Source organism: Lampetra fluviatilis, chromosome 37 (assembly GCF_964198595.1).
Source record: "Lampetra fluviatilis chromosome 37, kcLamFluv1.1, whole genome shotgun sequence".
Lineage (NCBI taxonomy): Eukaryota > Metazoa > Chordata > Hyperoartia > Petromyzontiformes > Petromyzontidae > Lampetra > Lampetra fluviatilis.
This window is the reverse complement of record NC_136311.1, coordinates 5,904,834-5,921,414: the sequence shown is the minus strand read 5'-3', so window position 1 is coordinate 5,921,414 and position 16,581 is coordinate 5,904,834. Positions and strand designations below refer to the sequence as shown.

The 16,581-nt window shown below is 47.4% G+C and overlaps 1 protein-coding gene across 1 annotated transcript in view; it reads left to right on the top strand.

The window, feature by feature from the left end:
* Nucleotides 1-7,411, top strand: part of SBSPON (somatomedin B and thrombospondin type 1 domain containing) — a 41,175-nt gene extending 33,764 nt beyond the window's left edge. The window contains exon 5 of the mRNA XM_078873682.1: nt 714-7,411. Within this exon, the coding sequence (XP_078729808.1) occupies nt 714-822 (109 nt within the window). The 3' untranslated portion in view covers nt 823-7,411. The remainder of the gene's footprint in view (nt 1-713) is intronic.
* The last annotated feature ends 9,170 nt before the right edge of the window (nt 7,412-16,581 follow it).

The following is a 16,581-nucleotide window of genomic DNA, read 5'->3' as shown; positions in this document are numbered from 1 at the left end:
AAAATTAATAAAAGTAAAATATTTGTATTTTACTTTTATTAATTTTAATTTTTTATCTACGTGACTTTACCGAAAAAACCTAAGAATATGAATCCTTGCAGTCACGAAAGCTTCAAATCTAGAATCACCACAGGTACCAATGCGCTAGATTATGTCCTCACTACACGAGCACACGAGCCCCCCCTCACCTCTCTGGAATGCTCTTCCCAGGCAACTCTGCCTACCCCCCTGCCCCCCCTTTGTTCAAGTCTCAGCTCAAAGCCTTCCTCTTCACCCCATGCTTTCAGGGACCCCACCCCCCCCCTTAATTGCTTCCCTTCTCTGCTACCCTTGCACGGTCCCCACCCGTTCCCTCCCGTTTCCCCCCGTGTGCATTTCTGCACTCCGGGGCATGCGTACGTTTGTTGTGCTACGGGTGCATTGTGAATGCTAAGTTGTTTTTGTTATTGTTGTTGATGCAGATATTGATAGTAAATGTCCGCCACTGCCCCCCCCTCCCACTTCCCAATTAAAACAAACAACACGAGTGCTCGCGATGGCTCACGTTCGCGGTGGTTGTTGTTATCGTTGTTGTTGTCTCTTGCGTGTGACGAGGACGTTTTGGGTGGCTGTGCCTGGCAAGCCGTGGTTCGTGGCTGCGCGAGTGCTCACGCTCGCTCACATTCACTCACTTTCCCGATGGTTGTTGTTGTTGTTGTTGCGTGCAACCCCAGGACGTTCTGGGCGGCCGTGTCGGTGCCCGGCTGCCGGGGTTCGTGGCTGCGCGAGCAACACCATAACGACTGCCGCTGCCCCCCACACTCCTCGCTGCTCTTCGTATAGCGGCGATGCACGCACGCATCCACGCACGCAGAGTTCACCACCCTCATCGAAATCCGTGACAAAAAATATTTGTCGGCGAAGTGGTTTTTTTTTTCAAATTTATTTTCCGTTCGCTGGTGGCTGCAAGTGGCCGATAATCGTCAAGCGTGACGATGACTCCGACTGTCCAATGAACACCAAAGCGGGACCTGACTTATGACGAGACAGAATTAACTCGTTTTATTGAAGGAAAAGACTGGGATGTGTTCGAGACTGTAGTGCACGGAGGAAGACCAACACTTTAATTTGTTATGCAAGTAGAAAACCACGAACGGAGTTCACCGATTGGCTGACATTCTACTGAGGGGGGTGCAAAATTCTGCGTCCCTCACCAACAGAATTAAGTGTGAACTAAATGTCTTGCTTCTGGAGTTCGGTTGACGGGACTGAGAGAATGACTCTGAAATCCACAGACGAGGACTGGACTCGGGACTCGGCAGGTTTTCGTTGACGAGACGGAGACTGTGCCCCAAATTAAAACTGAATAAACCTGCGGCCGCATCCTTGGGACGTCGCTCTCGTCTGAGTAATGTCGACGTCCGATCCGGTGCTTCTCTCACTGTGTTATTTTAGTTAGATTTTTTTTTTTCCTCCATGACGGTAGTTCTTGCGATAGCTATTTATTGCGCGGGCGTCCGTGCTCCGACCCTTGCGTTGTGATGCTGTAATTCAATTGCATGTCTGACGTTTCCCTCCACGTCCTGGGGTTTCCAGAATTGAATTCACTTCCTGGAGAAGCTGCCGGCACGTGGTGCAGACGGTCACACACAAATGCCGGAACGACGCGCGGGACATCCCGCAAACGCATCGGAGATCTTCCACGATGCAGGTTTATTTTGGGTTGGATCGTGTAAATATATAAATGTGTCGTTAAACCCGCCACCACCCGGACGCAGTGACGTCATCACATCTACCCCCGCTATTTAAGGGACGAAACAGGAGGATTTCTCCACAAATCTGGCTGTTGCCTGATGAAGCTAATTGTATTCTAGATTTGAAGTTTTCGTGACTGCAAGGATCCATACTCTTTGGTTTTTTGGGTAAAGTCACGTAGGTGAAAATAAAATAAGACAACTAAATGAAATCACGACGTTTCGGAAGCAACACAAGCATCCGTCATCAGGTGTGACTGCTCCAGCAAAATTACTGTAGCGTCTGAAGAGAGCTATTTAGAGACACGTGTTTTATATAGGGTACTGGGGGGGGGGGGAGGCATATCTTGAGGAAGGTTAGCGTCTCGATAAGCTGTGACTTATTTTTCGATTTAAAGCTTTCGTGACTGCAGGGACTCATCTTCCTGGTTCTTTCGGTAAAGTCGCGTAGAAGGGAAGCAATAAAACAATAAAAATAAAACTTAATAAAATAATATAATATTATAATATTATGTTTTATTACTTCCCTGTGACTTATAGTCACGTTGTCTGTTAAAAACTCTAATTGTAATTACTGGTGAAACTTGAGGCGGGGACGACTTCTTGTCTTTCTTTCCGGGCCACTTTATTCACGATGTCAACATTACAGCGCTTGTCTCGGCACGCCGAGATTCCGTCGTGCGCCGCTCGTTTGCTCTCTCACTCGCCGCCTCCCGGCCTCACTCTCTGCGATCCTTCCTTCGTCCGTTTAAGCGTGCCGACGTACGGACTGCGCTCACGCCCTTAGCATCTCTACCCCTAGACGAAACGAGTCCACACAGGACCACACAGGGATACTCTAGCCAGCCGATGCTGGTCCGACTTCAATAATTGTCTTCTGTCTTCAGCCCACTCCCCTCCGAGCTCGTTCGCTCGTCTCTTTATATAGGCCTCTCGACCCTTCCAGAACATCCTGTCCGGAAGATTCCTCTGTGTGATTGACAGGTACCGGTCCCTTCAATTCTGGTCCACGTCCCTACTTGAATCGCACCAATGGTCTTGCCCGCACGTGGCCGCTCTCGACGTTCCCCCAGCCACGTCGCGGTGCCGTTCCCGTGGCGTCTCTCGCCCCACCGCCTTCCCCTGGCAAGCCCAGGGCTGACACCAGTGACACGCGGCCGTGATAAACACGCGCGCGTTACGCCACCACTACACCGAGTAACAAGTTGGCACGTTCTGTTTACGTGACAAACATTACAACTTGGCCGTGTCGGATGGTGGCGGGTTAAATGACATATTTTTACGTGATCTACCCCCCCCCCCCCCCCCAAAAAAAAAACTGTTATGCATGATATTTGTCGCGAAAGCCTACGTGTTTTAAATCCGAGATCTTGATCCATTGAAATTTTGGCCGAATCCTTAATGGTCTCGTGACAAGATGATGGATGTTGGACGCAAACGCAAGGCAACCGTGCGATTTTCGTATTTAAACGACGAGTTTATGGCAGTGACATCGTGATATTTAAACATAGGCAGTGGCCTCGTATATATATGTAAACGACAAAAATGGCCAATGCAATAATATACAGCATGCTCGCTTACATACAAACTGTACTCAAATGTTATGTTATTGTTTTTCCTTAAGTCGCTATTCCGATTTGTGTTTTGTCATGAGCCGTCAAGTCTCTTTAATCGGAAGATCTGCAATCTGGCAAATGCCGCCATCCTGTGGTAGAGAAAGGGACCTCCGACGATGACTCGGCTTTTATGAAGCGTTTCCCAAGCATCTTCAATCGGGATGTTTGGCCACGCTCCGGGCACACGCCGTTTCTCATATGCAGTGCAGAGGGGTGTGTTCGTAGCATGTCGATAAAAGCAGCGTTGGAAGTCCTCCACGGTTGGGAGTTTAGCCAAATCTAATTGAAGAACCCGTTTTGAAATATCTTGCGAAATAGGTGGAGATTGCCATTTCTTCCTACGGCTTTGGGAATCTGGTCTCATCATGGGTGGCCGAAACCTGAATTGGAACCCAGGACATCAGCGGTGTCGGGGGCTCGGTGCCACCCAGCCACGTCGTGCACAACCACCTCGCGCACAACGTGGCAAGTCGCTCCTGAGACGAAGTGTACACATTGTACGAAGTCGCACATTTGTAATTGTATGCTAGCCACCATTGGAGCCACCATTGGAACCACCATTGTATGCTAGCCACTTATCTTTAGTGAATCGTGTACAATTGCGCAATTTTTTGTCGTTGTTGTAAAGTCATGATATAGTTTTTTTTTACCATTTGGAAATGCAGTATTTAAATGTGTATTTACACCGTGTATAAGTTTAACACACAGCTTTGAAAGGTTGGTGACTCCATCATTTGTCCCATCACCACAGGGAAGGGATCGGGGGGGGGGGTGGGGCTGCTAATGAATTCACTATCCAGAGCCACAATGCCTTCAACACCACACATGAATACTGCAGTGGCATTTCAGACTTGTCATCAATGGCTCGTGTGGTTTTTTTTGTTTAATCCACTTCTGGACGGTGGGTGAAGACGATGAGCCATAGACCAGAGGTCGCAACCGGGTACCCGATACCCCTACCCGATACCCGGCTACCGACCCTGGTGCGGCCGGGTACGGGTAGGCCGTGAGTCACTGGTGAGTAGTCGTTTGTCACTCATTTCGGGTAGGGTACGGGTAGGGAACGGCTACCCGTACCCGGCCGGGTACGGGTACCCATTTGCGACCCTGGTGCGGCCGGGTACGGGTACGAGTAAGGAATCAAAACCCGTTTGCGACCTCTGCCATAGACACTGTAGCACAGCGCAGCACAGCGATGGGTTATGCGGCACTGCCCTCTGCTGGCCGCAAGCTGCGTAAGTCAACGGTCATCAGAGCGGCTCGTCAACCTCTCGGCGTGTCACCCACATGACGACGTCTGGCCATTCACTTTGGTCAACGGGCGCTTAAATTCAGCCGGGACAGTCCGGAGGTGCTGCTCCGAGACTTATTTTGGCACCTCGCCTCTCCCCCTCCCCCAATCCTCCGGGCCTCTCTCTACGTGCGCAGTCGACTCAAGGATCGCAGCGTCTGCTTGCGAGTGGGATAAATAACGTCTTTCATCTTAAAGTCATGATCCTTGATCCGGGACGTGCATTTCTCCACGTGGGCATAAAGGTTTACGTGAAGAATGTCCCCTTCCACAAATTCGTAGGAGCCATTTTGCCCGTGAAAGGAGAGTCGTGAAAAAGTGGTCATCCTTCAGGGGCAGCAATGACTGCAGCAGTCTTCATGTACAAGTGCTGGATCACTCTTCGTCCTTTGGTTGGAGTGTGTCACTGCATGACTGCAGCCTCTTGAAGTCGCCGCACCCCCTCGTGTACCACAGTGCTGCTGCTGCTGCTCGCTGCCGTCTGTTAAAGTGCAGCAGGAGGGAGAAGACGAAGTTCCCTGCGTGGGGCAGCTGCAGATGTAGGCCGCCCATGCTGCTTGTAGATGATGCTGCCGCTTTGTCCACGATCCGTCGTTCCGTCAGCCGCAGCTTCCGATCCTTCTCCTTTCTTCCTCACCATCCTCCCTCATCCTCCTTCCCAATCAAGGTCCACGATTGGTGGCTTGGGTGACATCATCCTGTCTTCCTCCTCCTGATCTCTGCAACTGCAGCCCTTTAACTCGCTTACCATCTTTTCGATCCCATCTCAAGATGGCCTTTCAGTTGCTGATGTCTTGCCGCCCTTCTCTGTTTTGGTCCTGGCATTTCGGTTGTTGGATGGTTCTATTGGTGATGTAACCACATTTTAAAATAGTCCCTGCGAGTCACTCACGTGGGAATGCATACAATTGATAATGGGGGTATCCATATTCTTGGTTCTTTCGGTAAAGCTACGTAGATAGAAAACCCAAAAAATGTATAACAAAAATAATAGATTTAAAATAAAAAAAGCAGAAACCACAAAAAAATTGTAAAATAAAATGTAAACTAGAAGTAAATTGAAAATAAAAGCAAAAAACCCACGTTTCGTTGGCAATACAAGCGGTCTTCATCATTTTTAATTTAAATTTTTGGTTTTCTATCTACGTGACTTTACCGAAAGAACCAAGAATATGAATTCCTGTCGTCACGAAAGTTAAGTCAATGGGGGTATCCACTACCGGTTGGGTTGTTCACATTATAAAGCACATCGTTCCTGTGCATCCTGCCTAAGTTTGTGTGCACGGAAATCGCAGTTCCTTGTTGTTGTCTGCTCACAGTTTATCGCCATCGATGTGCAGTTAAACAGTCGTGTTACTTACTAGCAGGAAGTACCCGGCTTTGCCCGGGGTAAAATATGTTACGAAACTTGTATTCTCTTAAAAACATAACATATGCATACACAACTACTAAGCTATTGTGAGAGCCCAGCGTTACTTATAACAATGGGGGTTACTCCTTTTTCTGGCAGTAATACAATAGTTAAGATGTTAAAACGCAAAACTGAAATGAGGAATCATGTCACTGCATTCACCGCATATACTTCTGGTCAACATGCAAACGCCATGCTCTGGTAGTATATGATGATGCATTGTCTTTGAAACCGATTGGTCCACACCAGAGACAGCTTTCTTTATAGCCTGGTCTCAAACGGTGTTGGAGCAGAGGAAAACGCCAAAAGGCGTTACAGAAAGGGTATGACACCTGATATTGATATACTAGCAAGGGGAGGTCCTGGTGAAGTGTATTAACCTGATGATTCGTTTCCACTAAGCCTGCAGCTACCCTGTAGCTAGCCAATGTGTAACTGACGGCGTGTAGTCGTAACCAGTGTCATCTCTGGGGGAGAGACAAAGGCGGCCGGGCAGACGACAACCACCCACTCTGTGTGGAACATTGCCGGCCTTAATAGGCGCTGTTACTGCTCGCCACTAATAGCCACTTGCCCCTACAGTCTGTTCGAGGCTACACGGGGGATCTTTGTCTGTGTGTAGGTGCTGCTACTCGCTACTAACAGCACTTGCCTCTACAACCTGCTAGAGGTTACACGGGAGATTTGTCTTGTGTGTTTGTGTACGTGGGGAGCGGTGGTGTAGTGGTTAGCGCTACTCTGCGCTACGAACCCGGCGACCCGAGTTCGATTCCCGCTCACGGCCGACACCGGTGACGATTATCTGAACCGGCCCTGGGCCTCCCCTAGGTAGACTCGGCCTTAAATCAATACCTGGTGCGGGGAGACAAAGGCGACCAGGCGTGGTGCTGGCCACCCACAATTAACCACGCGACGGGTGTACAAGTCCGGTTAATCAATAACCCTGCCAGCCACCCACAGGCCCAACTCAGTCATCGCATGCTGGTGTACACACGTGCATTGATGTACTAAACAGCACGTAAGGACTTTCACAGAACCACACTTTACTCCCTTGCTGCACGAGGAAATAATTGAAAGAGTGGCCCATTCCTAATGTGCCACACCTGCCGAAACAACTGGTAGAATAATACAGGGAGTGTGATGGATGGGTGTATCGCCTGCACTCACCTTGTTAGTGCCTTACTCCGTTGATCCCCTTACAGTAAAATGTACTCCCGAAACAGCCCCTTATTGGCAGCGTTGCGGAAACATATTGAAGATAAAATTGAACCACCTCCGGTGAACACGTGACTGGATGTACTGGTTGTATTACTGTGTTGTGAAACGGTTGTTGCAATTAAAGTTCTAATTTAGCACCGTATGAACGACATCGCGTCTGTGTGTGAAGTGGACGAATTTATGACACTAGTTCATGAAGCCTGTCTTCGCCAGGCAAAAGTTTTCAATAAATATAATATTAATGAATTTGATATTATTTTTGACAAATTTTATCTCCGATCAGACACTAACTCCTCCAAAAATGTGTAATTTTTTCACGATATTGTGTTCTTGATTCAAGTATTTAAAGACGTACCCATCGGAAGCCGCTCATTTTAAAGGTTCCATTTTTTTTATTAGAAAGAACAAAAAATAATGAACTTAATACTCTGAGGGGAAGCTCCCATCTTTTACCGTTTTCGAATGATTAAAATGTGAACATCATAAAACGCGTATTTTTTTCGTTCAAAACAGCTTGAATCCGAAATATCTCAAAAACAATAGAAGATAAATCAGTGGTTCTCGCTTTAATTTTATTTGCTGTTTATTTCTCTATCAAACGAAAAAACCCACAATCTTATATTTGAACGGTTTCTGAGTGACACGCACAAACATGTTTATGGGGCACATAAAATCGAGACTTGGGGGCCTTAAAATGAAAAAACTCGGATTTTCAGATTTTTCCTGTTCGTCAGCTTTCTACCATGTCGGTAAGTGCCCTCGAGGTTTTTGAGACATACAGATGAAGGTATTTATTTTTAGAAATAATATGACATTTTGTAATCACGCTGCAGCTGCTGCTGTTGCTTGGTTTGCAGTGGTGTTAAAGCACAAATTAACAAACCCAACGCGTTCTTCAAAAGCACTGCCTTAAAAGGAAACAATACACTGCACTGCGTATGATGGACAACGTTCTGGGTAATGTGCCTTCTTCAAAAGCATCCGCGAATGTTTTTGGTTGATATTAGCATGCCATGGTTTAATGTGTCGATACATTATAAACAAGACCGGGTCGAGGGCGGCGCGGTGGCGAGATGTTAACTACCTCGCCTGGTATGCAGGAGGTTGTGGAGTTCGATCCCGACCCTGACGAAAATTTGGAGTTTGCGCGTCTCTCTCTTTCCCCGCGGTCGCGTGGATTTTTCTCCGGGTCCTCCGGTTGTACCATCCACATTTAGAATCAACGTCATGCGTTTGGAGTATTTGGCTTCTTATACATTTCCAAATGATAAGAAGTCACTTCGCTGAGCTGTCATTTGTGGTCAGGTCACTTGTGAAAAAGAGCGACACAGCTCGGTGGGCCTTACCTGGTAAAGTAAGAAGTAACTTTGTGAGCGCTAAGACCCGACACATTGTCACATCACGTCAATTATCTGACATTTTAATGATTGCCAAATTCATCGAACAATATAGCTCAGTGGTGGCCTTTAATCTGGTAAAATCAAGAGAACGTTGAGTTGGTTATTCGGTAGAAATGTCCGACCTGGGCCGTCCGTGTGCTTTTGTTTTGCCTGTGTTGCATCAATTCCCACGGCATGGCAGAGGCAGCTGCATCCTTCCACCACCAGTGGACCATGAGGAATTGGAGGAGATCTAGGGCCCAAAATGCCCTCAAGGCCCTCATCTCCTGGGTCCTGCTGAGGCTTGGGGGCGGTGGGGGGGCCTTAGGGCTTATACTCGAACCCATGAAGCCTCACGTAAGGGGAGGCTACATCGGTTCGAATTAGTAAAAATCTACACTAAGTAAGAAACGAATAGACTAACATTAAGGAGTATTTATTTACGTATTTTAAACACGTGTTAACCATTCTTAATTATATAACATCTTAGAACATTATCACCTCGCGCTATACATTGGTAGGCCAAGAATACCGAATGTGAAATCTTTACTGAAATTGAAACAAAGCGATCTTTATAACAGTTTGAAAATTACTTTTCTTACCTCGTCTTCTTCCCTCTCCTTAAGCGACTCGGCTTGTTGACACGAGCCTTCGCCGACTTTCTGCGCGGCAGAAACATCGCTGTTCAATTTAACACGTAGGCTTTCGCGACCAATATTACCCTTAGTAATATTCTTTTGGGTTAGATCGCGTAAATATGAATGTGTCGTTAAACCCGCCACCACCCGACACAGCCAATTAGCAGAGGTGTGGACTCGAGTCATGTGACTTGGACTCGAGTCAGACTCGAGTCATGAATTTGATGACTTGCGACTCGACTTGGACTTGCATAACAATGACTTTGTCCCACCTATGAGATGTGGACTCGAGTCATGTGACTTGGACTCGAGTCAGACTCGAGTCATGAATTTGATGACTTGCGACTCGACTTGGACTTGCATAACAATGACTTTGTCCCACCTATGAGATGTGGACTCGAGTCATGTGACGTGGACTCGAGTCATGTGACTTGGACTCGAGTCAGACTCGAGTCATGAATTTGATGACTTGCGACTCGACTTGGACTTGCATAACAATGACTTTGTCCCACCTATGAGATGTGGACTCGAGTCATGTGACTTGGACTCGAGTCAGACTCGAGTCATGAATTTGATGACTTGCGACTCGACTTGGACTTGCATAACAATGACTTTGTCCCACCTCTGCCAATTAGTAAGGGGTTTGCCACGTAAACAAGCATGTCAATTCGTTACTAGTACAGCACACCGGTGTGTTGGAGAGTAAATCTGCAACATTTACAAATCGGCACGCTCTGTTTACGTGACAAACCTTACTAACTCGCCTTCAGTAAATCTGAAACTTGCAAGCGAAAAGCAAACCGCGACGTGATATTCATTGCATCAATGCGTGTGCAATGTGTAAGGGTGCGGTGACAGACTTATTTCATTTAAAGGTGATAATCCCTTGTTCATCATGACGTCCTTTTTACTTCGATGTCTCAATAGCTTTGCAGTGAGGGTTGGAAGTTGACGCTGAGGAGGGTGGAGGAGGCGCCTCGCCCTCCCATGTGGAGTGACGTCACCGACTAATTATTAATGGAGGGGGGTGTCCATTGGGATGACGTCACCTCTTCATGATTATTAATGAGGGAGGCTGGCCGACATGGAGTGACCTCGCACGCGGGACACACAGACATTCTTGGCTCATGAAAGTAGTAAATTGGCTGTGTTGGTTGGTGACGGGTTTAACGACACATTTATATTTACGCGATCTAACCCAAGTAACCTCTCTATTGTGGATCGCTCTTCAAGTCAGTGCTGAGTCGCGTAGGACGATGGGCTATAATTGCAGATTCTGTACCCTAAGTCTATCACCGGTCGCCTTTACATAGACGTTGTCATGTTTCCTCCCCCAAAAACTTGAAATCAACATTTTTTACAGACATTTAAAATACACAGAATCAATACTAAATTGAATGTTAAAGTTTCACGAGTGTTATTGCGCTAAAAAAATGGGCTTTAAAAAATCCAGACAGAGTATCAGACAAACTCACACTTGCTTCATTATAGTATGCATACCTGTCCATTCCTTATCAGTGCCTACCCAATTACATACCAATTCAGACCTTATTGTTCACCCCGTGCCCTTATAAATCTCAACGTTCATCCTACAAAGTCCCATTACAAGGGAGACACACAAACAAATACAATTGTTTTGCCTGTATTGAAACAGCTATACGCCGTATGGCCCTGAAAAATAAATTTCCACGTACAGTATAAGAATACGGGTGAACCGTATGGGTTGACAGGTGATGATGCCACAGTGTGACTGCTCTGATTACCAATCTCAAATCGTGCACCATCAACTGCCTCACACAGATCGCTTAAATCTGAGTCTCTCTCGGTCTCTATGTGAATATTTAGGTGGTCTCTGGTAAGCCATCTCAGTCTATATCTCAAAACACGGATCCATGTGTAGTGGCATAGCGCTGGCTGCTGGCGAAAAAGGGGATCTGCGGCGTACGGCAGTTCTGACGTCAACAGACCAGGATATCCACGAGAGGGGGATCTAGGGGGGAAAGGTCACAGAAGGCGCCCACTAGGAACCCGCCAGTAGGTTCCAGAAAGGGGGCGTGGCCGGGGGCGGAGCCAGGCCACGCTGACAGTTTAAGAGGGGCCCTGGGAGGGGAGCTCGGGGCTGTTGTTGGAGTGGAATCCCCGTCGTGCTGCTCAAGTCCATCTTCACCGTCCTTCTCGTCGTCTTCACCGTCCTTCTCGTCGTCCTCTCCGTCTCTACCATCTCGGGGCACCGCCAGTCAGGCCGCCTACCCAACTGTCCTGATTGAGTAGCGTCGCCGACAATAGGCAGACTAATTATGATTGAGTGTTCATCCCGATGGTGCTCGTTTATAAAGAAGTGCCTCCAAGTCTTATCGTCTCCGAGTTCGTCACTACACACGTGTCGTCAACACCACTGCCCGCTCTCATAATTTCGTCTCGCAGCGTTTCAGTTCCCGAAGTCGTCCGTCCGTCCGCCCGCTCCCCCACCGACCCCAGACATCAACGTTGCTGCTCAACTCGAGATTCGAACGTGCCCGTCCAGTGCTCACCGAGCTGCATTGGCTTTCAGTTACCGAACGAATACATTGTGTTCAGGTCGCACTCATTTACGCACAAAGTGCTCGCCACAAATGTACCACGACACCTCGCCAATCTCGTCGAGGAGCATAAACCATCATCACGCGAACTCCGCTAGTCATCCTAGCAGCAGTGGCTTTTGGCTAGCCATTGCACAAAGCCGGTCACTGCATTGCGCGCTTTCAGGTGCGCTTCTGCGGCCGTCTGGAACCCTCTTCCTTCCAATATGAGGAAGCCGCTGGAGCTATGCACTTTTCAGTCCAGACGGAAAGCTTTCTATTTTTTAAACTGCTTTTTGTGGTTCGTTGTCCTGCCCCCCCGCACCTCCGATTAGTACAGTTGGCTACGTACGGTAAGAAAGAGTTCAATATACGGTACATGCAACACGCCTCCAAACGAAATAAAACAGACTTCCAGTTCTCGCCGCCAGGAGGCAGTGCAGGCTTTGTAATGCATCGCATCGGGGAGCCTTCACTTTACAGGGGGCTGAATTTAGGACTTTCAAAAATACCTTTTGGCGGGTGGCCACCAATGAATTAATGAATACTCAGCTCGTTCACTGCTGTTCCTGCGTGAGGCCTTTGGGAGTGACAGGGTGTGATAAACGTACAAAACACACCGTTGAAAATATCGCCCACCCCCTCCCTACTACCCCCCTCCATTGCTCGATTCGTACAGTCAAGGTTATTTTTGTTGTTGTTGTTGCGTAGATGGATTAATATCGTTTGCTGGCCGTTTCGAAGTGTGAGGCCCCACTCTCTGCTGTGTGGGCTCTAGGTCTCTAAGCCCGTGCCATAGCCACGGGAATTTTGTTTGTGGGCCCCGAGGTGCTCAGAAGGTGGCTTGCCAATCGTCTGAAATGTTGAGAAATGATCCTTCCCGTGATATCTCCTGGCATTTGGTGTCCATATCTCAGAGGTGGCGGCAACTGCTCCACGTGTTCACGCGTGTGGCCCCACACGTTGTACACGCCACGGTGGCGAGATGTTAACTACATTGCCTGGTATGTAGCATTCTGATCCTGTATGTTTAGAGTTTGCATGTTATCCCCGTGGTCGCACGGATTATTATCCGGGTCCTCCCTGTTTTTCCCTGCGCATTTCGAAACGCGCGTTTCGATAATTTGTCTGCTAAAAAATGTCCACGTGATGATTTGGCAACTTCGTTGAGCTATCCGTTGTGGCCAACTCGCTTCTGAAACGGAGTTATATAGTTTTCGATTTAAAGCTTTAGTGACTGCAGGGATTCAAAGTTTTGTTTCTTTCGGTAAATTCACGTAGAAGGGAAATAATACAATAATACAAATAAAACGACGTGACTTTACCGAAAGAACCAAGAATACGAATTGTATATCGTAGTGTGGGCCTTACCCGGTAAGTAAAAAAAAACGTATAAAAAGAGTTAACCTCTTCTTGGTTCTTTCGGTAAAGTCACGTAGAAGGGAAATAATAAAATAATAAAAATAAAACATAATAAAATAATTCTCACGACGTTTCGGCCACAACGCAAGCAGCCGTCCTCAGGTGAAGAACAGGTCTGTCGGAAAGACAGCGTCTGAATGAACACCACCAACCTTGGCAGCGTATATTTAAGCTGGGTTAGGGGAGGACGCTGTCTTTCCGACAGACCTGTTCTTCACCTGAGGACGGCTGCTTGCGTTGTGGCCGAAACGTCGTGAGAATTATTTTATTATGTTTTATTTTTATTATTTTATTACTTCCCTTCTACGTGACTTTACCGAAAGAACCAAGAAGATGAGTCCCTGCAGTCACGAAAGCTTTAAATCGAAAAAAAGTTACGTTTATAGTTTAAAGCCGTGTCGAAGAACACCATTCCTACTTCGTGGGCGCAGCTAATCGCCACCACCAACGCCGTCGCTGCGGCTGACGGTCCTACGGAGAGGCGATGAAGCTCCGCACGCTGGAAACGAACGAACGTGGGTTTCAACGCCTCTCCTGTGGCTCTTGTTCTTGCTGTTGTTCTTCTTCTTGGTTCTTTCGGTGAAGTCACGTAGAAGGGAAATAACAAAATAATACAAATAAAACATAATAAAATACAATTCTCACGACGTTTCGGCCACAGGTCTGTCGGAAAGACAGAGTCTGAACTCAGACGCTGTCTTTCCGACAGACCTGTTCTTCACCTGAGGACGGCTGCTTGCGTTGTGGCCGAAACGTCGTGAGAATAATTTTATTATGCTTTATTTTTTATTATTTTATTATTTCCCTTCTACGTGACTTTAACCGAAAGAACCAAGAAGACGAATCCCTGTAGTCACGAAAGCTTTAAATCGAAACTTGTTGTTGTTGTTTCGGACTGTTCCCATCACCCGCGCCTGTTCTCGCGACGGCCACGATCTCCACAATTAAACGGCGACGATAACTCGCTCCTCGCTAAGCCCTCGTCGTGATGCAATTGCTGTCATGCGCTTCTCGGATAAATTTAGACTCCGCGATGGGAATAAACAGCGGAGGGTGGCTCATGTGTTTTTTTTTATTTTTCTTCAATTCGCGTGATGTTGCGCAGAGCTCCTGCCACGCTCGGCTAGTTTGAATCTTAAGCCGCGTGCGATGATTGTCATAGCAGAGGCTGTCGCGTTGCGTGCCTTCGTGCGTTCATTTATTTATTTGACAGTTTCAGACTAATTGGATTCAACCACGACACCCCCAGGCGCTTTGCCCCGCGCAATGAGAAATCAAGCGATGCTCCCGTTTTACTATTCGCTATCACACATGGGAGGGGCTGCTTCGATCTCCTGGTGGGGTAGTTGTAACAATGCCCGCCCAGCAGCGGTGTGAATGGGTTAGGGGCCGTCCATAAATGACGTCACGCACCTGGGGTGGGTCATTTGTGAGGATGTGTGACGAGGGGGGGGGGTTTAAGAAACGTGACGTCACATCAAAATGCGCAACTTTAAATATAGACAACGCGTTCTACTTAATTAAATAGACTTTTTTTTTTAATAAATCTTTTCTCCTACAACATCAGGGGCTCTTTGGCTGCCCCCGTGCGGGCTGCTGTTTTATCTTCTATTTTTTTTTTACTTAAACCCTAAACATAATTTAACGTAAATATAATTCATTAAATATGGCAGGCAATGGGTCACTATGGAATGTCTCGGTGACAACAAAATGGACAGTCAAGCTGTATTGTTAAAGGATAACTAAGGGGACAATACACAAAAAATACAGTTTATTGCATCAACTATTTGTTTACTGAACTCAGAATGTGTGTGTGTGTCATCTGCTGCATACCTGCTGTGTCCGTGTTGGTGTACAAGTGGCTCAGCGTGTGATGCGGCTCTCGAACTATTTTGGTCAAAGACAAAAATGAACAAAATGTATCTTCTTCCTCTTCCTTGAAGGGTTTGGCGACCCCCCTGGTATAGAGGAACGCCGCGGCTCCAGGTCAGATGGCCAGCGGGCTCGATACGACCACCCTGGAGAACAGGTCTGACGACAGCCAAGCAGCTACCCGACTGGATAATTAAAAGTTGCCAGCGCTACTACTGTCATTGTTGTTTTTGGTTGTTTGACTTGCATCCCACTGGGATTTTTGCACACAGCGTTGGTGTACGGTGTTTTTTTTCTGCAATATTTTGCTGTCTTTTCTTGGATTTTCTGTTTGCACTCAGTTACATATTCACTTTAAGATGTTTTTTGTTCATGTTTTTTGTTTGTCGCGGTTGCACCCGATTCAAGAGCCGAATGGCTCACAGGGCTCTACCTAATAAATGAACTTGAACAGTTCCACACTGCCCACCAGGGATTATTTGTCTGTCTGTCGTGCATAGCCCCTCCCAAACATGTACGCTCTCAGATTGGTTGAAGTGCATCACGTGACCGCGAGCCAGCAGCCAACCAGAGGTGCGCCCCTCCCAAACATGTACGCTCCCGGATTGGTTGAACCAAGTTCCTACCTGCCCACTCCGAAGGAACGTGTTTAATCCCAAACCTCCCACGACTGTAGGAGTTAACGGTTACGCTGCAGGGCTCCCCGATTTGTTCGCGGTGTTGCTCAGTTTCTGAAGAACCTCCCGCTGGCACGTGGTACGAAACGTCGGGACATTGCGCCGAACAACACGCGGTTCAACCTGCGGAAGAGGGGGGGGTCACATCTCAGATCTGATTCATCGCTTGCTCTAATCCCATGTAATTACAAAACGCGAAACGGAGCTCACTGCCTCTCTGAATTGTCAGCCACAGCGTGTCCCCTGCCTTGGCATGGCCTCTGCTTCATAGAAACCCACCACTGGTTTTTCGGTAAGCGCTAGGGTTGCTGTCTCTGAGATACAAACTACTGGGACATATCATGGGATTACCAAGATTGTCTCAATTACTGTAAAAGTGGAAAAGCTCCACGCAAATGCATTGTCTTGAGTGTCGCATTATATTGAATGTTTTATTCACGTGTTATTTTACCAGGTTAGGTCCACTGAGCTATGGAGATCTTTTACAGAAGCGGCGTGGTCAGAATTGATAGCTCAATGAAGTGGCTTATGTTGCAATGTATTGCAGCCAAATACTCTAAACGCATATTTGTAAAGAAGATGGAGGAAAGAACCCGAGGAATTGGAGACATCCACGCGACCACGGGAAGAGAGAGACGCAAACTCCAAATATACAGCAGCAGGCGTCAGGGTCGGGATCGAACCCACGACCTCCTGTATACCAGGCGAGGTAGTCAACATCTCGCCACTGTTACACAACTGACAAAAACCGGGACTCTGAATGTCC